This window comes from Corapipo altera, unplaced genomic scaffold (assembly GCF_003945725.1).
Source record: "Corapipo altera isolate COAL_440 unplaced genomic scaffold, ASM394572v1 67, whole genome shotgun sequence".
Taxonomy (NCBI): Eukaryota; Metazoa; Chordata; class Aves; order Passeriformes; family Pipridae; genus Corapipo; species Corapipo altera.
The window spans coordinates 5,586,942-5,609,004 of record NW_020884906.1 but is presented as its reverse complement, the minus strand read 5'-3'; the positions used below and the strand labels follow the sequence as shown (position 1 = coordinate 5,609,004).

The following is a 22,063-nucleotide window of genomic DNA, read 5'->3' as shown; positions in this document are numbered from 1 at the left end:
ATTCGTTACTTGCCTTTGGGTATCTGAAAAAGTGAGAACCTAATCTCAGTCAACAGTCAGGATTTTGTCCACACATCAGAAACCTTCTTTCATAAAAATAAAAAAAAAATAAAGAAGGAAAAAGGATTTTTGACAGCCAACAAGCTCAGAAGGATTAGCAGTGCTGCATCCTGTATTAAAATCAGAGCAAATCTGAAGTTTAAAATAACGTTTGTATTATAAACCTTATCTCAGCTTCATACAATTTTGTTAAGAGAAAGAGAGGACATGGGAACTGTCAAGGCAACAGAAAGTTCACTGCCCTATCATCTGTCCTTTTTGGAATATGGTATGGAATCACAGACAGTGAAAGAACTGTTCCAGAACCAAAGCTACAAAAAGGCTTCAAAACCAGAAAAAAGGAAATGTAGAAAAGGTGTTCTCTATTTTCTGTATGGTTTCCCCAAATGAAACTACTAGGGGCGTCATTGCCACCTGTGCAAATGAGACCCCACATCTGGTAGCACTGAATGTGCCTGTACCTACCACCTCTGTTCTCAAAGCTAAACATCTGCAAGTGTCTTATTCTCCTCTTCCACAAGGATGCAAGACTCATGATCACAAAGAAAAGCATATGAAAACCAGAAGAAGAAGTAAAAAAATATAGAAGCCACAAGTTTTTTAATGCTGCAGCATAGAAACTGGCTTCAAACCAGGCTTTGCTTTTAGACTTGCAAGTCTTCCAGGGTCTCTGGAGCTGTCAGCAGTGTCACCTGCTTTAAAATTAAAGCATATACGTGTCTGTCCAGATGGCCAAGGCATCTGCATGTGAAAGAAAAATAATCAGCCGCCCGCTTCTTCAGTGTCCAGAGATGAAGGGTTAGTTTGCTTTCCCCCACTCAATCAATCCTTCACCATCTGCTGAGCCTGCCCGTGGCTGCCAAGTGGAGCCGAGGGTTTAAGGGACACAACTTCTGCACTGGGTATCAGGACAGGGCCTCTGGAATTACCACCACCAAGCAGGTTTTTAAGTCTATTCTCAAAGGTAGCTTCCAGAGAGCTACATGGAAATGAAGGAGAAAACAGGACAGTGCAGGGGTGTGGAGAGTGAGATGATGGATGAACCTTTGCAAAGGAGGAAAGCAATGGAAATCAGGATTCTCCATCAGCAGTCAGGATAGGTGAGTACAGCACACTGCAGATGCTTGGAATGCACTCTGATTTGTCAGGGAAGGCAATAAATACAAAGCCCTGGAGGACTGTAGAAGAAAGGTCATGTTAACAGATGAGAGAAGACCTAAATTCCCAGGAACAGATGGGTTACCTTTCATGGATTGCCTCAAACAGGAGCCAGAGGCCTTCCCCCGTCACAGACCCTCAAACTGATGAACAACAAAGCATTAACTTTATTAACTGGAAAGGGTGACACCATATCTTTAAGTGTCATCCTCAAAAGGTAATCACTGCATCCAGAAGAATATTTTTAAGGCACACTCTGGAGGAAGGTCACAGATACTCAGAGAAATCTGTATGGACAAAATGAGGACCAGAGTTATTTAGAGCAGACAAGTAAGCTATGCACAGTGATATAAAAATAAGTTTTAATAACAAGAGGAATTCTCTTGTCTTATGAAAGGGTCAGAAGGGCAATGGTCTCTCGGAATCTCATGGCATATGGAACCACGGTAACGAACGTTATTAAGATGATAAATGGCCTGACCTTTGGCTAATAAGATCTTGATCTTTCTGACAAATGCATTCAGATCTCGTATTCCAGGCTTTTATGAAACAGGGACTTAACGTGTGCATTGTTTCTGGAGTGAGGGGGAAGTGCACAGAAAGGAAGGTTCCCTGAACACACAAGAAAAGGACGTCAGTGTCCCAGGAAAGGATACCTGCTGAGACAAAAACATGCAGGTCTCTTAGAAGAGGAAGAATGAAGAGACCCTTTAACAAGAACTCCCTGGTGTGTAACACAGATGATCCTGCCCCTTTGTGCCCAACAGGCTTCACCTCGCAGAGACTGAAACAGCCCACATGCCTTTGGCGTGATGTGTCTGAGAAGTCCCTGGCTCAAAACTTCTGCAGGAAAAAAGAAATCCCTAGAGATGGTTACAGTTGTCCCCTCCATAAATGGTTTGTGCTTCATGAAACTCATTCCAGTGCTCAACTCCAGTTCCTCTCTGCTTAGGACAGGAGGCTGCAGCTTTACCACACCAAACCACAGCTCTCCCGGTCCCAAGGACAACTCTCCAGGTCGAGTTTATCAAGAAATCTCTCACCCTTGGAATCAGGACAGGCTTTTAAATGTGTATACAGATTTTAGGAAAAAGTTACATCAAAAGAGGTACAAAGAGCGATTTCACTGTTTTGAAAAATTTACCTGTTTTTTGCACAAGAATAAAACCAGGTCACAGTAGGAAGGAAGATCACTGGTTCTGAGCTCAGATATAAAAATGTTTTAATTTGGACATCAAAAGAGACAAAAATGCAGCAATGATGCAAGAAGGCCCTTGTGCCTATGGAAAAGCTAAAACCCAACTGCTCTGCACCCAACACAGCAAGGGCTCCCAACCTGGAGATGCTGACAATGCTGTGTGAGAGGTTTCCCATGAAAATATGGATATTGAGAGTCTAAAATTTAATAGAGAAACGCAATTCAGTTCAGATCTGCTAGGCTTCAAGCAAGTCAAGGGTACATTAAGCCCTTGCTGTAATGTAAAATTAATTTATTTAGGGAAGAATTTAAGTGCTGCTTAAAGAACTGAAACCACTGACTGTAGATAATTTTTCAGAAGGCAGCAGAAAGCAACTTATGAGACTTTTTGCTCTCTCGCCTCAAATTTAAAAAAAAAAATCAAATTAAAAAGTAAAACAGCAGGCCACTCACCTCAGTTTTCACAGCTTTATACACCAGCCTGGAGAATTGAGGTATAAGAGGAATACAGAGCAACATGGGCACACACACAGTGATTTATTGCACGTCTCGCCTGCCCAGTGGCGCAGAGAACCGAGAGAGATGCTGGGTTATCCACCGCACAATTTTAGTTCTCCCATCCAGTAAACACAGCAAATATGAGTACAGCCTGTTCCCATTTAATGTAAGGATCCTTTGCTACTTGGGCATGATGCTGCTTACATCAAATCTGGTGGAAATTTTTGTTAAGACTTCTAAGAAGAAGGAGGGACTGTTCTCTCATGAAAGGAGATGATGGACCCTTCCACTGCAAAGCAAAACCCTCCATGAAAATGCCTCTGAAAAGTGAGCACGGCTTGAGTGTGAACATACCTGCCCACATGGCTTTGAGGCACCACTTCCACCAGAGGGGCTCAGGTGAAAAAGGCCTTTTGGAAAACTTCCAATTGGACAATGCTGAAATCTGGGAAAATTTATACCTGGACCAAAAAAACTAGGGAGTTTTATACCAAGTGGTTTGGAGTTTAATGGGAATCTTCACTCATGAGCTTGAAATTAAACAAGTGATCAACCTCGAGTATGTGCTTGAGGCTCCCCAAAACCCTTGAGGAATAACTGTGGCATCTTTTACACTGCTGGAGAAGTGCTTCTTCCAGGACCAGGCTGTCTGGTGTCTCCAGCACCAGACATCCCCATACTGCACACAACAAACGACTTTGAAATGAACCTTTTGCTTTTAGGAATTGTTCCTCTCCCCAGGAATTACCTTAAATCATTCTGTTCTACATTTCAGCCAAAGATTTCTAAGAAATGCCTCTTCACTGCTGTTTTATACAGATATTTCAGCTTGTTCCCCTTAAAGGGGTTCAACAAACAGAACTTCCTTCTCCTATGGCCTCTTCTGGCGTTTCAGAGGGAAAATAAAAAGACAGACACGAAGCACTTTCTCATTCTCTGAAGAGGACGAAAGCCACGCTCCCCCCACTGCTCCCTCCCCAGTGCTTGTCTCAAAGACAAACCCTCCACTTTTAAATCACACTGAAGAAAAAGGACATTCAACATCCTGCTCTAGGAAAAGCTCCTATTGAAATCAGCAGGAATCTTTCCACCAATTTCAGGAACAACTGAAGCAAATTGCTACCAAACTCTACCCTAAGTGGGCTTTCTGGTTTTGTTATTGCTTTTCGTTTCTTTCAAATTTGAGTTGAAATTAGTATTCTCCAGGAAAAGCACATCTAACTTTTCCTCTTGTACTACTTATACGAGTAACACAGTAAAGTCACTTGCTTGTCATGCACTTCTCCAGCTCCATTGGACCTTGGGCTCCAGGCAGTGTTTCCAGCTCAGCTCCCTGCTCCAGGTAAGTGGGAGGAGATAAGAGACCGGACTTGCACCAGCTGTTGCACCTGATCTAAAACCAAACCTTATTTTGCTGCTTATCAATTCAGTAGAAAATCAGAGCAGGGCTGGATGGCAATTTAGAGCTGTAGTTTCTCAAGTGGTTTCCCGGGCTGGTGAACTTCCCCTTGCATGAAACCTTAATGGCTTATCATGTCCTTTTGACATTCAGATATGGCCAAAATCACTGTCAAGTAACAGAGCAGAACCCAGTGTTCTGCTGTAATGAAATAAAAATAAGCAATTTAACTCCTGAAATCAAAAAGCAAATTCATCACCCTGACCAAGTCCTCCACATCTCCCAGGAGGCCCTAGAGGCACTCCCCAGTTAAGGATTCATCCTCTGTTAAATCAGGTGGGCAGTTCCTCCCTAATCAAATCCCTTTCCCCTCGCTCCACTGCTCCTGACAGGTTCTGCACAGCCAATACTCTGCTGCCATCCACCAGCTCTTCATTCAAAGCAGCAGAGCCAGATTAGGAAGACAAAGTTGTTAACAAATTAATTACAACGATATTCAAAGCAGCTACAGCATCAGGTACAGAAAAATGCAGCCACCTAAGAAAAGTGTTTACTTGCTTATGCCAACATTTAACATTTAGGTTAAACACATAAAGACAAGATATTTGTGTCAGAAAAAGGAATTTGACCATTATTACCAGAAAACACACAACATGCATCGTTGTAACAGTCAAGTCCAAGTGCATGAATCCTTAAGGAACACAGTTGGATGGCTGAGAGAGAAATGGGAGAGTTGTGCTTTTGCTTTGGGGTCTGTTTTTTTTCCTTAACTCATTTCAAGTTTTAAGCCAAAGCAGATTTTTTTTAGCATCGCTTTGACAAGCAGAGTTCTCCTGCAAACTCAGTATTAGATGTGTTCTCTGCTGGATGAGCAGAATTAAATTTTATTTAAAGCGTGGGACAATGAAATAACACTTCAGATTCATTTCCTTTTAAAACTGCTCCTGGTTGGATTTCAAACACTGGGAGAATATGGGCACAGAGGATTTCAGTTACAAAACCCCAACATTTTAATTAACTGCTTTATTGAAGAGAGGGAACTCAACAAAAATTCCCATCAGTATTCAGAAGCCTGTTAAAAATAATCTACACTTTATGCCTAAACTGATTAGTATCTGTTTCACGGTGGTATGTAAGCACAGAAATATTACATCTAGATTTTTCCCACACTACATTCAAAACTAAGCCTTTGGTTTACTCTCTCAAATCTATATTAGACTGTTCCTTCCCAAGAAAAGAACACAATCCTTCGGTTTGCAGCTGGAATTGGCAAGACAAGTAACCACAGCCCACCTGGGAAGCCGTGGCTGCTTCCACAGGTCGGTCAAACAAAGGTTCTCTAATTTAAGAGGAAGCAAGTCATGAACTGAAGTTCATGACTTTCCCTACTTCTCCTTTGCAAGTAGAGAGCAAACCTCAATTTTAAAATAAGGAATTCTGCAGCAAGACTCCCCCATTCCACATGTGTCCCCATTCCAGCCTCTGCTCCCCTGCATGGCCCCAAATGTCACTGACCTGTATCATGTACAGCTGGGCGATCCGATATTCCTCCACACTCATCGGAAGAGGGATCCGATATTCCTTTATGAGCATTTTGGATACAAAAATCTTTTGCCCTCTCAGAAACACAATCCAGAAGCTTTTAGCAAAGGCTCCCTAAACAATGGTAAGGAAATGCATCGAGGATCCCTGAAACAGAGAAAGGGAATATAAAAGGAGAGAAGTGTTTATTTTCCATTCTTAGTGTAGAATATCCTCTTAAGAAAAAAAAAAAAAACACAAAAAACCCACCAAAACAACAGACAAACATTAATTTTTGTAATAGCTCTGAGCTTACTAGCAGAGAGAAGAATCCCTGGAGTGCTACCAGACCCTTGGTATCAAACTGAACAAAATCTTTGAGAAGAATTTTGATTTGCTTCAGGGGATACCATCAAAGCTATTACCCTCCTGACCTTTGCCACTGCATCACTCAGATTTTCATAGGCAGCAGCATCTCCACGGAAGAGATGTGACAAAAGCTCCAAATGAATAGCCAGACCTTCTGCTGCCAGACAACAAAGTCTCTCTCCAGTGTCAGCAACACACCAGAGATGCATCCGCTCAAAGGCATCAGGTTTTATCCTCTAGATTCATTTAGCAGCAAGAAAAGGCAATAATTAGACTTGCTCAGCCCTCAGTAGCACTATAACGAAGGAAGTCATTTGGATTCCAACAATAAAGACACCGGAAACGTACTTTTCTTCCCTCTTTTACTCTGAATTACTGTCTTGGTAGGATCCCTTCTCTTGCACCTCCAAACCTGGTGGCAAGATCCTCCTGCCACTGATGTCAACACCAGGCTCATTTTTACATTCCCACTGCATGAGAATACAGTCAAACTGCAACACAAAATAATCCCATCACACCCCACCTCAAGGCAATTTAACAGAATTATTGCTGAACAATTCAGGGAATACAGCATTTACTACACCACAGAGCAAAGCAGGATATTTTCAAATATTTTCAAGACTCTCTATGGGCTGTGGATAAAGACAATAACATCATGTAAGAAATTGGGGGGGGGGGAAAGGATGACTGGTGAGGAAAAGAGGACACCAGAAGCAAAAAATGTCTGTTACCAGGCCAAGTCAGCCTCAGCAGGATCTGGTGACCACTCACAGCATTTGCTTGGTTCCTTCTCATCACCAAAATCCACCTTTCTGCTGTGCCTGCTTAGTGGAAGTCTTCAGATAGAGCTCCTGGAGCAAAACCAGCCCCAAACTCTACAGCTGGTGAAAAACCCCAACAGAATAAACCCAACCAATTGATCCAGTGGATTAAACTGTGATGTGGGAACCAGGAAATCACACCAATATCAACAGCCCTTAGTGCCAGTCAGTGTTTGCACAACACTTCACCAACCTTTTATGAGGTTTAGAGAGGTTAAAACACATGCCCATGGTCACAGGGCAACTGGGGACAAACCCCAGTGTTTGTAACCCACATTTACTGCAACATCTCCCTGGTGGGTACATGTGGGGACACTGCCCACAGCATCCCAGCCAAGGCTTTCCTGACCCAGGGCTGTGCCACGGTGCTCCCAGCTCGCTTCCCTTTGATTGCCACAGTTCTAATTTGGCACTGAAGCAAATCCATCCCGGACTGATTTTTCTGGTGCTGCGTCATCTAAACAATTTATTCTCAAATTCTATTCTCTGTTGCATTTCAGTGCTGTCAGAGCAATCTGTGTATGTGGAGGGGGGCACAAAAAACTCCTTGCCATGGCAAATCCTGAAGAGAATAATTCTGGGAAGACTGTGCTTCCCAACATTGCTGTGCCTATGTGCATCCACACGCACGTGCAGGATTTCCTCCATCAAACTAATCCTCCAGAACAGGTGGAGATAATCTCATTAAGTGGGTTTTAATTAGTGTCATGGCAAAGAACAACAGTTACCACCAGAGGAGGGATCTAAAGCACCAGATCTGAAACGGGACAACAAAAGAATCCCAACTTTTTGAGCTAATGGCACTGGGAGACTCAGCTACACGTCTGGAGTAGTTTGTTATGCTTTAGAGATCTTTGAAAATTAGATTTAAAAGCTTCTCCTTCTGTTTCCCAAATGCTCTGAGAGTGATTCTGCTTCACCATCAGGACATCGGTCACATCTGCCTCTGCTTCTTGCTAAAACCAGGATATTTCTATCGACTGGAAGAGATGAATAAAACAAAAAATAGAACCTAAAAAGCAATAAAATGGCAGGAAACCAGTATCAAGATGGAAAAAATGTGTTTATAATGAAGTGCCAGTCAGGTAATAATTCAGATGGCTGAGACACAGAAGGTTTATTTTATTACAGACTAAAAAGCCCAACATTTTGGCCCCAAGTAGGCACAGCAGCAGCCTCAGAGTGCCCAGCATGTCTGGTCACAGCAGTGGCTCCTGCTCAGCTTTTACAGGAGCTGAGGATTTGCTGGGATCTTCCCCTGCAGGTTTATTCCCTGTGGTTGATGATTAAAAGCAGAGTTTGGGCTCAGCCCCCAGGTCTCTGAGCAGCAGCAGGTCCTGATAATGTGCCCATTAGAAAGATCATGCTCCCAAAAGCCTCCTCCAGCAGCTGCCCACTCCAGTGGCTTCAACCAGTTCCCCTGAAGCTGGGTGGAAAACAATTCTGGAAACACACTGAGCAAGGACAAAATCTCAACCTCAAACCAAGAGGGCTAACAAGGAAAGGCTGGGAGCAGCAGCCTGACCCTAAGGGAAGCACAGAGAACAAACCTGACTTGTCTGGCTTTTAGTTAGACTGGTGAAAAAAAAAAAAGAATCCAAAGTAAGTTTGCAGTTTGGGCTGCCTTTGAACTGAAAATAATACATCCTAACCCTTCCAAGAGCAGTGGAGTCCTGGTGGCAAACCAGGAAAGACAAACACAGGTTATCACCAGGTTCAGCCTGGGGGAACACCATTCCAAGTGGGACAGAAGTGACAAAATCACCCTGAGGACAGCAGCCTCCTTCCAAAGTCTTGGAACTTCACGGACAATCAAAGTTCACCAAGACCAAACAAAACGCATAAGTTTGTCTGCAGACATGACAGAGAAAAGAGAAAGCCCTTCTGGAAGCCAGGGAGCCACCACAGCTTGGGAAGATGGGTGTCAAAACACCAGCTGTGTCCCTGGCACTTCCCCACAGCCAGGACATTGCTACGAGCAGCCAGAGGTGTTGGAGATACCCCACGTGCTGAGATTAGCAAGCAGCCAGTATTTCACCACTGCATTTTGGCTGCCCAGCTGCAGGACTTTCCATGGGTTTGCCAAACAACTGGGACCAGTGGCATCCAGAGGCTGTTTGCAAACCTCAGCCTGCAGGCAGCTTCCCAGCAAGAGGAAAACAGCAGTGACGCAGGACATTTCCAGACTGGCTGCTATTCCTGCTATAGCCAAGTGGCACATTTGTACAGCCCGTTATTCAATTTATACCCAGAGCTGTAGTAACTGTGAGAACCAGGCACATAATTTTATACCTCAATTATTTTAAAATCAGGTTCTCAAAGCATCATAATTAGGCTGCAGAGTCAATATCCTGCTGCGATGAGTCAGGTCCACCTCGGAGCCATTGCTCCAGGCTGTCTGAAGGCTCAGCACAGCCTACTGCATTTACTGCCAATTTTAACAGTTTACCTCTCAACAACAAACTTCCTGAAAAAGGGCCCTTGCTTTAAAAGCAGGGGAGGACTCTCAGGATCTTCAGAAGCTGAACAGACCGAGAGACCCAGCAGAATCTCTCCATTTAGCCCATGAACTTGGTGTTCAGTTTGGGAGCATCAGGGTAGCCTCCCCGGTACTAAAGGAGGGAGCAGAGGACTGATGACAACTGACAGCTTGTAATTAAGGAGTAAGAATCAGTGTGTGAAGGGTGGTTAAACTGTGCTCCTCGAGTGCTGGAGGTCAAACCCCAGCCAGGCTTCCCAGGCTGGCCCTGAGGGGATGGAAACTGAGTATGACAGCAGAAATCCCAGCTCCAGGGCAGGAGAACCACTCCTAATGTGGGTTCAGGCTACAAAAGGGCTGTTACAGCTCTCCCAACTGTCACCTCAATGACTAATTTTTGACCAGCTCATGTTTTCAGTGCTCAGCTTGCTGAGCACAGGCTTTTCAGGGCTGCAGTGAGGAACAGGAACCCAGCCCATGCCATGGCTGTCATAGCCCATTTTCAACAGAGAGGAAAAAGCCTGAGACACAGAGAGCAACTATAATGAGCTTCTTCCAGTCTCATGCAGGAGGTTCATTTTACACTATTATAAAGTTAAATTAAAACCCATTACGGAGGGTCACACAGCAGCCAGGAGCAGAAGCAGGTACCAGCCTCAGGTTCTGATCACACACTGCCTGCAGAAGTTGAGAAAAACCTCCCAGATGAAAGAACAAACTCCTGAGCTCAATACCCTTGAGTCAGCTATTGAACAATTTTCCTGGTAATATTGTCCCATAATTGAGAAATGAAAGATAATTAACAACCAACCATAAGAAAACCAAGCCAAACACTTAGTGGCAAAAGGATGAGCAAAGGCATTACCTGGAGACCTCACCTACCTCCCTAAAGACCTTCCTTAGGTTCTCAACATCACCTTTATCCCCCAAGAAGATGCCTCCTTGAAGAAAGGGATATCAAAGAGATGTTAGCTCTTGGTCCCAAGTGTATCAAACACTTGGACTTTGGGAAGCAACACCAGGCTTAGAAACCCAGCCACCTTCCCTCTCCTGCAGAGTTCCCTGGAGGAGGATGCAGTGCCCTGCTACGACTGGAAGCGCTGCATCCATACTGCATTTGTATTTATTTATGCCTTTAGAGGCAGCAGCATAAATGTGAAACAGATTCCTGGGGCCCAAGTCAGCAGTTTTTAACAGCAGCCTCACCTCTCACACCGTGATTAATGCGGCAGTTTCGCTCCTGGCCCAGAGCAGTCTGGCTCAGCTTTATCTACCCACAGTAGCTCGCTGCAAAGACCATTTCCTTTATCTACCACTCGTATCCCACTTGTCCACGGCATCCCTGCCTCTCAGGAGTCTTTCATCAGTATCTACAGAACATGGCTGTCAAACCCTGCTCAGCCCTTACTCCAGCACACGCAGCCTGTGATCCATCACATGGACCCATAACTGTCCCGCCCATGTCCCACTGCCATCTCATTGGGAAGGACCAGAGGACAGAGAGGAACTTCTTGGTTTGTGAGTGCATGACCATTAGCACAGTATCACAAACGGACCACAATTGCCTCCATGAATCCCTCATGAATGACCACTAAAGAGAAAACACAGTTTATGAGGGTTTTCCAAGATGAATAGCGAGTGCTCATATTTTACCATCCCCTTCTCTCCCCTCTGCCGAAGTGATCTCTCCAGTGGGGTTGTTTTAAGCCATGTTTACATGGAAAGGTTAAAAAGCCCCAACATTTCTATTTAGTAGCTCTGTGGCCATCATTATTTGCCATGACACTCATCGCTACACTCAAATCTGTCTCACACACACAAGCACATGCGATAAACTGATGAGACAGAAGAGCTTTTTGGAATTAGCCGTTCTCAGCTTTCATAGTGTGGGTCGTACCTACTAACTGATAGCTAAAGCAGATTTAAAAACTCATCAGGCCTTGGGGAAAAAAAAAATAGATCAAAAGTTAAATCTCCTTAAAAGTGCACAGTTCACACGCTCATGGCTCCAAGGCCACTGTGTCAGTAAGTGACGTTCCGTGCAGTCGTAGATCCTAATCACACATCTCATCTGTCACAGCTCCTTCAGAGAGACATTTTCATGCAGATGCTCACACAGCTGAGTTTCATGACTGAGCTTAGATCCCATCTGACAGTGAATCAGCAGCTAATGAACATGTGCCCACATCACAAAACCCCAACAGTCCTCCCATCACAGCAGCAGCTGGAGCTGGGGAGCTCCCCGTGCCTGCTTCCGTGGGCTGGCCACTGCCACACAGCCAGGGAAAAGGGAAGAGAAAAACACAACATATGTGGAAATCAGCCTTCCTCAGGTGTAAAGCTCAGGGCAAGCTCCAAAGCTCTCAAAGGCACTGCGAGGGGCTGAGGATAAACACTGCTTGGTGAGACAGGGTGAACAAGTCACATTTACAGTATTCGGTCTTTTTTCCATTATTAGATACAATTTGACGTCACTTATAGAATTTAAGAGCTCATTGTAAAGCAGACATTTATTCCAAGTGAAGGATGGAAGCAGTCCAAATGCGATACAGCGACACTGGAGCTATTAAATCTTGTTATAGTTCACTGGGCAGCCAAACAGTGGCTCGAAGCAACATGAGGGAAAGGGGAGGGGGGGAAGTAACACCACAGCAAAGCGTGCACACACCTACCACCTTTTCTCCTTAAATATTCTAGGATATTGTAACTGTTTCTTCGTACTTTCCATTGCTTTTACTCCTTTAAGGTCTCGGAGAGGAAAACTTGACTGCCTGCCTTCTGCCTTGTAAGTGATGCTGTGCAAAGCCAGCCAAGCCCTTTCCATGCACACACCAAGGGGATCAGGTGAAGTCCATCAGCTGAACTTTGGCTGGAAAATTAACATTTCAAGTCCTGCCATGCCTGGAGGTTACACAGTAATGAACTAATAAAGAAGTCATTAAAAGAACTAATAAGCACACTCAAGTCACAGATGAGTTCGGAGGGAAAGACAAACCAGCCTCTAATCCTTTTGCTGTACTAGGGATAAAGATGAATATTAAAAAGCACCTGACATGAAAGGTTAAACGTTTCCAAGTCATCTGCATGAAGAGAGCAGCCATAAACCCCAAAGTCCCGTGGCCCTCACTGCAGAGCCAGAAGAGCTAAAGCAGCTGTGCTTTTAAAGGGGTTGCTCTTAGTCCAAGTCTCTCAGCATCACACCCTGAAGACAAGCAACAATTACACACACACATATAAATATAGATGTGTAATGTATATATATAGACAAATATATATAAGCATACATATATATATATACACACAGGGAAACAAAAATAAAAGCAGCACTGAATGTGGTGAGTGCAGCGTGTTGGCTGAAAACAGATTGAAAATTGCTGGCAGCTCATTAAATTACTGTAAAGAAAAATCTATGCAATGCCACAGGCAAGAGCATGGCCAGGATTTTCCTTTCGCTGCTGGCACGTCCTTTAGCTGAAGGGCCACTGTCACGCAGGAGCAGCACACTGTGGGCAGCGGTGGCAGGGAGGCGGGAGGCTGGCTAAATTCAAAAAACAAAATAAACATATCTTATTTCCAAGGTAGCCTCCCTGGGAGGTTACTGCATTTACACTTCACAGCTCTGGGTGCTACAATCCCTCTTCCTGACAGAATTCAGGAGAGGGAGCAGAAGGGAGTTTGGTGCAGTTCCCACAGGTTGGGCAAGGCTTCACTTCTATTAAGTAGTAAAATGCCAACAACAAAACCAACCAGGCTCTTAATGTCCATGTCTAGACCGACCCTGTTCTTTCTTTCTCTCTGTGAGCTGCTGCACTGGAAATTACACTTTTTTATTACAATGGTAAGAGCAGAAAGTCATGAAAACTTTCATTTTGCCAGTCACTAAGCATGAAAATATGAAATTGAGCTGGTGACCAGCTCACCCAGAGGGTCCCCAGGTACCCAGCAGAGCACAAATCCTGCCCAGACCCATAAGACAAATGGCCTTACAGCTAAAAATCATCAGGAAACAGGACTATTTATCTTTTAAAAAAGAAAACATTATGAATGAAGAAAACCACTTCAAGCTGCAGAAACAAGGAATGTCTCCAGATTGTTTACAGACATAAAAGGCTTTTGCTGTCTAACCTCAGCTATCCTCCCTAGAGTTCAAGCCCCTCCCTTGTGCTGAGCTCAGGAGAGCCAGCAAATGGTTCATTAACTATGTTCTTCCTCAGTTCCTCGTTTTCATGTTCAAAGACACATGTGATGCCTCTTTTCCCTGTCTGTCTTCTTCCCTCAATCCACATGTGTAAGACTGGTGTGAGCCACAGCATTCCTAAGGAATGAGCAGGATAACTCCAAGTCTTTCCTCTGACTCCTGTTCACACCCCTCTGCACAGTATCTGCCAACAGCAGAAGGCAGTTGGGGCCACTCAGTCCTAAACCCATTGCAGCCGTAATCTCACCTCCCACAGAATAGCAACCACTCAACTCATTCCCCATTTTATAGCTTAATCATGGCCCTTTACACTCATCTTTTCCAACATACAGCCCATTTCAGACTATTTCTTGAGGTTAATTTGAATTTTTATCTCCAAATACTCGCAGATCCACTAAACTTGCTTTTGAGCCACAAAAATGCAATTTTAGGATTTGAGTCGAGATTGGACAGACCCTGGATTGCTTCCTCAGTAACTCCCTACTCAAACTGAAAAGGACGTCAACAGCTACTCTACTTTTTCAGTAGTTACAGTCCTGGCAGAAATAACATTTGATTCCCTCGCTTCTGCAAATACCTTGTGGTAAAGGGAACGAGCATTCAAAACTGCTTTAAGAAAGACAATTTAACTGAGGAAAACACTGTGTGATTGCAAAGGCAGTGTCAGAGCACCACAATACTTCACGCTGGTTTCATTAGGCTGAGATTTGCCTTGCCTAAGGGCAAAGTAGGGATGGAGAAAATAAGTCCCACTCCATCAGAAGAAACTTGGAATGACACCTAAAATTCTTACATGGGAAGCGAGACAGACACGGCAGTGAGGGCCATGAAAAATGGTGCAATTGAGAGGCCATTTTGCACAAGAGCAGTAAATGTTTAATGTCTCTGTTGCGTCTTTCATCCATAACACCAACAGATTAACAAGGTTTCTGTGGCTTTGGAGTTTTGATCTTGGAAATAATTACAGTGAATATTTCATAAGCTCCTTTGAAAGTTTTGTTTCTTTTTTAATAAAGAAAAAAGAATCGCTCACCGCTTTCTGACTGCAGCAGGGTAATAAAAGCACACAGCTAATCAATAACCACTTTCTGTTCATTATTCAGCACATTTTGGGCTAGGGTTATTTCTTTCCCTCTGCCATTTCACATCCCACATATGGAGTGACGGTGCATTTTTAAACCATCAGATATTACTGCTTTTGCAAATTATCCTTTTTGTTAACCACAACATGGAGCATCCAGCCTCTAAATACCACCTACATCATTTAGAGGGTTCCAGGGTGTTTTCAGCTGAGCCAGTCAAGGCAGAAGAGGCCAAAGTGAATGACATGCCAGATCAGTTCTGTTTCTTCCTTAGTCTGGGTAACAAATTGCTGTGCAATTGCTGCCCCTTGTGCCTTTTTAAGAAGTCTAAAGAAGGGTAAAGTTTTTGTTTCAAGTCACTTGGACACTCCCAGCTCCAAGCTCCTCCCTGGGGAGCTGGTGCTGCTGCTGCTGGGACCAGACCTTCGCTTTGCCCCGGATCCAGCTGTGCACTGGAGCCACAGCTGCACGTCCTCAACACTCAGGACCACTGCACATGCTGCCAAACCAGGGTGCAATGGCCACCTCAGGCAATGAGAGACTCCCAGGGATACTACTAATGTTATCCACATCCCCAATTCTCACCTCCTCTGGGAAGCCCCAACACATTCACTCCTCACTCCCCCCCCAAAGGACACACTGTGATCACTTAAAGTACAACTGAAGCTGGAAACCGAATCGAAGACTTGGGAAGGAGAAAGGCACATGGATGAATCCATCAGACTACCCTCCACAAGCATAAGCAGAGGAAAAGCAGCCACCATGAGAGACAGTTCTCCCTTGAAAAAAATCAAACCCTTAGGATGAGAGTGGAATCAAATGGAAATCTGCCTGAGACATCAAAGCGCCCACTGTCACCCCTCAAATCCCATAAAACCTTGATTTATTAGTTTAGCTAGAGACTTGGAAAAAACTCACTATTTACTGGTGCCTTTTTTTTTAAAAAATAACCAAGTCTTCATGGCAAAGAAATGGGAGTGGACAGTCTGTTACATACACACACAGTGTAGGAGGCAGAATGAACATGGACTCTGCAGTTAGACACAGGCCGCAGTCATAAAAGACAAAATATAGGATGCCCTGCCACATGGTATTGGAAGCGAAAAGAAGAGTCAAATTATATCTATACCTTCAATGCAAAATCCCTGGAAATGAACTTTTCAAAGCATCCACAACAGATACCTGCAAAGCATTTAAAGTGCTACAAAAACCCCCAAACACACATATTTGGTTTCAGCTTCTTACTACTTTTTTTTTTTCTTTTTTAATCACCTCTTCAATTCCTTCTCAGAATGTACCAACCACCTTCTGTACCCCCCCAGCCATCCATCTTCGGAATTCCCACAAGCCAGAGAAGAAACCTCAGGGACCTCAAGGCAGAGGACACCTGGAGCAAAGTCAATCCTAATAAAACACCTGGGTGCTGAGACAGCTGGAGGAGGCTGATTACAGAGCCCAGAGTGCCACTGTCACTCCCAGAGGGAACCTCCTGCACCTCTGGATATTTAACTTCTGTTCAAGCTTTCCTGAACACAAAGCACGGCGTGTTTCTACATAATATTTCTAAACCCTCCTCTAGATTAAACTTGGGGCCAGCTGTGCCCTCTTGCATTTGTTTAGTTTTCTTGACGTGTAATTTAATTATTTCCAACATTTTGCAGACTCGGTGTGAAACAAAGATGTGATAGAACAGGGAGAGGAAATGGCACCTTGGAAGGAACATGAACTCCCCCAGCCAGCCTGGACACCCCCAGCTGAACACCCACAAATCCCACCAGGTCAGGCTCCAAAAAAAATAGTAATAAATGATGAATTTACCACAAGCCAAGGACAGGAGCAGAGCCTAAGAGAGAAATGCAGGTACTGGCAAGAAAAGAGGAAGCAGCACTATCTGAGTCACCCAGCCTGAGCAAGCACAGAAACCCAGGAGAGCAGGAGAGCCCGGCTGGGCACTCCTTGCAGCAGCCCCCAGTGCTTGAGAGATGCACTAAAAGCTCTGCCCCAGCCTCAGGGACAGCCATCATTATCCCTCATTTGGGGGAAATTAAGATACAGAGAGAAAAATTTTCTGGTCCAACATCCAAGAGAGAATCAGTGACAGAGCAGATTCAAGAGGTTCTAAGTCCAACTTTTGCCACAAAATACTTTTTTTTGCAAATAGAGGAAGGAGTGGAGTAGCTCAAGTAAATTTAGTTGCCCTGATAACTAGCCCCATTCTGCAAGAAAAAGATGTGACATTTCTTTTTTCCTCTTACCAACTACCTCTCATGCTATCAGTAATTTCTGCAGAAAATAAAATACCGAATTTCTCCAAGAGCCCAGAGGTTCTCTGCACAAATCCCACTCCACCTCGTGTTGCTCACAGACATATCCTTTTCCTACTGGAAAGTACCTGGAAATTCAAGAACTTTTCAGGTTTTTTGAAGTCTGAGTAGATCCAGGTTTGATTGATGCAGTAAATTGAATAAAGACTGGCAGAACTGTCACCATGCGTGGCTTCATGACACTCCATGGCTACAACCAAACATTCACCCTTCCCTCTTCTAGAAGGGCTACAGATCTTCTGTTTCTACAGTTGACAAGAAAAGAAACTACTCAAGATCAAAAGATGCTCAAACCCTCACAACGGTATCCTCCAAATCGCATGGAAATAATCCTTGCTGGGGATAATATTCTCAGCTGTAATTAAGTTGTGCTCTGAACCCAATATTTGCATTAATATCTTGGGAATCATAAACCAAATTCACTTTTCAGCTGTCAAATCCACAAGACAAAAGTGAAACAAAACCTTTGGCCTTTTATTCTGATCCATTTTGCTCCAGAACCCCTCTCACAGCCTCTCCCACTGCCACTGGTTTCGGAGAGCCATGATTTGGCTTCACTCAGACTCCTCTCCAGGAAACAATTCTCTTTCCTACAGAAAATTTCTGGATGTAACAAACCATTTAACAGCCATAGAGTATATATTGTGGTTTCAGCCCAACAAGGCAAGCAGAGAGCTTTCCCAAGGGCAGATTTCTCATCTTCCTTGAGGACTCGTGGTTTTATTCCTCAAATTAAATTGGATTTCAACTGCCTTCTCCAACTACAAATTCAACTTTACAAGTAAATAAGGGTGTCGTGAAACACACCGCATGTCACTCTGCACATATGGGTCAAAAGAAAGCAATTTAATGTAAATCAAAACAAAAGAAACAAAATCTGTTTCCTGACCCTCCGAGGCCTGTTCAAATAAACTTTTTTCCTCCATTCCCCAACAAATACCCAAATTGTTTTGGGGGTGTTCTTTTTTGAAGTGTTCCTTATAAGAAAGTGTTAAAAAAGAAAGTTCACAAAGGGTTGTGGCACAACACTTATTTCATTCGATGCATAGGATGGAAACCTTGTTCCAGCCTGGCACCAGCTGAGGGAGCAAAGCCCAGAGCAGAGAGTGTCAAACTCCATCAGTTCAGATTTCAGGGACCAAGTGGAGCAGTTCCCTGGCCTGGCTTTCCAGTTCTCATTATGGCCTGGCCAGTTGTTTCACACCTTGGGAATTTCTCCATGGCCACTGATCCAGCTCTGCCTGTCAGCTGTTGGGTGGCAGGAGCTCTGCACAGCCCCACATGCCCTTCGTTAAAGGGCATTACAGCTGTATTTATATCTGACATAAATCTGCTTTGTAAACAGTGACCTGATTTAGGACCGGGACTTTCTTAGATGGCCACAAGCACACGTGTCTGATGGCCCTGACCCAGAGCACCAGACCTGCCTGACCACCAGAGGAGATGCTGCTCTCAAAGCCTCTGGAAATGGCAGGTGGAAAGTGAAAACCACCAAAAGCTGGAGGTTTTGGCACATCCACAAAACCCAACAGTGCCTTGCAGATAGAGGAGCCAAAGGGCTCCAACATTTCAACTTGATCACAACATGGCACGAAGAAAAGGAGAATTAGTCTGGGCAATAAAAGTTACCTGCAGTCTACAAGCAAAGCAAGTGTCTGAGGGACAGTAAAGTTTGGATAGCTTAGTCCAAAATTCCCTGCAAATTCTGGCTCAAAGTCAAAACAATCAGTAGCTGAACCAAAAATAATATCCAAGTTCTCACTCTGCAGGCACCAGAGCCTGTTTTCTCATCTCATTTCTATTCTTCTATTTGCTGCCAATTCAAAGCACGAGGACAAAAAAAAAAAAAAAAAATCAGCCAATTAGACTTGTTCTTAGAAGTATTAAGCCCTTCTATATGAAGTTAGTGCTATCCACTAAGCCCATAAATTGCTGCTGAAGTATGTAGGAAGCAGTCATGACATAACCCCAATTAATTCTGAACCAGGTCACTACAGTCTAAGAAGTATTTTTGAAAATGTTAATTAATTTCTAAAAGAATGTATTAGAGGGGGTTCTCAATTAAACGAAGACTTTGAGGAGACAAGCTAGAGGAGGATTGTCCATTTTATTAAAACAGCAATTTAACAGCTATTCAATATGTAATAACTTCTCATTAAAAATCAACCCTCCCCCTTTTCCAGTGGATTAGCCACCCATTTGTCAGACACAATACAGCTTCATTAGCCTAAAACTTCAATTTCTGCTCTTCAACAGATTTGCTTTTATTTTTCTTCTGTCAGTAAGCAAAAATCCTGACTGACAGCAAAGTCCAGAAATCAATAACACAAATAGGGCCTTAGTCTTTCACGAGGTCCAGACTGTATTTTGATGCAGCATTCCCAGCAATTCCAGCTGTGACAGCACATTCAGCCAACTGCTGCCAGGAGACAGGTAGGAAACCCTGGGATCTACCTGAACAAGGCTGCCCAAACACACAGCACAAACAAACATCCATGAGCTGTACCTTGTCTGGAGCAGCCCACAAATTGTGCCTTTTTTCCACCCCAGGACTACCAAGCAGCACCTGGATATCACTCCAAGGACTACCTGGCCCACCTGGAAGTGGCAGGGCGTTGTTGAAAAGATGATATAAAGCAATTTCCAGTACTGGTGCCCAGTACAATCTTGAGTTTTCAGTTTAAGCTTTGTCATCACACATGTAAGACACAGGTAGACACGTTGTTCTGGATGGAGATGTTCAACCTGTGCTGAGGCTCCACAGACCTGACCAGGAGCAGGTGGGAGCTTGGGCAGGACAGCAGGGACAGGTCCTGGGGCTGGGAACCAGCAACGTGCAACCCTCAACACCTCTGAGAAAATGTACATCAGATCTTATGAACACAGAGAGGAGAGATGCTGAAGCTCCTGAAAGGGCAACCCTAAAATAAGTAGATAAATAAAACAAGTAGAGCCCTCTGACTCCAGGAGGGAAGTTTGAGCACTACTGAGTGGAGAAGGCACCCCACGAGAGCAGAAAGGCAGCTCCATGTTTGCCTCATTGCTGCAACCTCAGAGCTTATCTCACATTGACTCTGCATGGATTTCACTGCAGAATCAGAGTTCTAGGAAGTCCATATTAAACGATAATAGAAGCTGAAAAAGGTTACAACTAAGGCTAACACCATCCAAAATCTACAGCAAAAACATTCCAGTCTAACATTGATCTGCAAGGACCATTCAAGCTCCTCCTAAGACAGTAACAGCCACATGCACAGCCTTCAAGAAGAAGGGACAGCTTTCCTCCAGCTCCTGATGCTGCAACCTTGGGGAATGAATCCAGGCATCAGCAGAAGGGGAAGTTCAGGATACGTACTGCATTGGTTTCCAGGAGAATATTTATCATGTCACGTGAGACCAACATTTTTAGCCAAGTTGGGAGAAAATAGACAAGCTGCAAAGCTGCCCTAAAAATACCAGTCACGATAATTACAAAGGAGAAATGCAAAGCATAAGCAATGGCAGCACTAATGGCAGCACAATCCCGACTTTTAGTGACGACCTGCATTTTTTTTAATTACACAGACCACTTCTAGAAGCTTGTCTCAGTTGTTCAGGTGTGCAATTTCTGTGTTGAGTGTTTTTTTAAAAAAAGAAAAGGCATCAATTATGTAAATCCAGGACTTAATCCTCTCTGTTCTCCCAGGAAAACACAAGCTTTTGTCAAGACTAGCTGTCTCTCCTTCCTCAGGACTGCACTACTCAGCTTCAGCATTTTTAATAAAATTGATAAAGATCAAAGCCACGTGCTGGTGGCAGTGGCTCTTCCCAAGGCACGAGCCAGAACATAAACCAGCTCCAGTTCGATGAGTAACTGCAGGGCTTGCAGCAGTCAACAGTTGTAATAGAAAACTTATTTTTGTCACCAGAATCAGCAAGGGTGACTCACAACAGGCTCAGGGAGCCTCGTTGATGAGTTTCATTGTTATTCAGTCACTTTTCACCCTTAATTTTCAAAAATACCCTGAGTGACAATAATGGCAATAGAGTATAATAGCCATAATTAGCTAAAGGGAGAGAAAACTTCCAAGTTCCAAACTAAGCAGTATTGCTGCTTCTAAAACTGCAGCAGAAATGAGGGATGCAGTCGATTCCACTGAAATTAGGAGAGAAAAGTCTATGGAAATTGGCCATTCTCTTCTGCAGATTCAGCAACAACATCCAGACAGCCCCATCAGGAGACAGAACAAGAGCAAGGGCTGTTCAGAGCCTCGGCTTGGAGGATGATTTACTGCTAAATACATCAGAAGCATCTCCCACTGACAAAACAAATAGTATCAAAACCAAGCAAATCGTTGCCTTCTCAAGCACAGGTTAATGCATTTTTTCCCAGAGATGATAAAGAGGACAAAAGGACAATGGCAAGCTTTGAAAATGATGGCTCGGTAATTACATTTTGGAAAGCTTTCCTTGCATTTTACACCACTGAAGCCACTCCTAAAGCACCAGCAACACTGAGAAGTCAATGTGAAACTTGGCCCTATTGACTCGGTGGAAGCAAGGAGCGATGCAGAGGAGTGAACTTGTTAAGCCAGAGGTCAAATTTAGGACAACCACTACTGCTCTTCAAAACACCAAAGTTGGCTGAAATCTTTGTTTAGGACTAATGTCCAGCAGCTTTCCTCTGAACAGGGAATCACATGGAAGCTATTTTCTTTGTGGAGTTTATTTTGAGCTGGAAATATTTTCCACTTCCACAGACAGGCAAGACTGTAACTACACCACGTTACAGAATAATGACTGAATTTCTGAAGCCTGTCATAGGGGAAAGTAGAGAAAGCTGCATTTTCCTCCTTACAGTGTTTATTCCTGCAAAAGTTTACTCTCTCAAAATAAGGTCATGTGCTCCTTTAGCAAAACAGGACCCACCTAACAGGTTCTGGCCCATCCATCATCCTAGGCAAGAGGAGGTAATCT

General features: G+C 43.9%; 1 protein-coding gene across 2 annotated transcripts in view; it reads right to left on the bottom strand.

Moving 5' to 3' along the window:
- Positions 1-22,063, bottom strand: part of PITPNM2 (phosphatidylinositol transfer protein membrane associated 2) — a 126,783-nt gene that overhangs the window by 58,631 nt on the left and 46,089 nt on the right. For both annotated transcript variants that reach the window (XM_027652302.1, XM_027652301.1), the window contains one exon: positions 5,829-6,002. In XM_027652302.1, coding sequence (XP_027508103.1) covers positions 5,829-5,906 — 78 coding nt within the window. In that variant the 5' untranslated portion in view covers positions 5,907-6,002. The remainder of the gene's footprint in view (positions 1-5,828; positions 6,003-22,063) is intronic.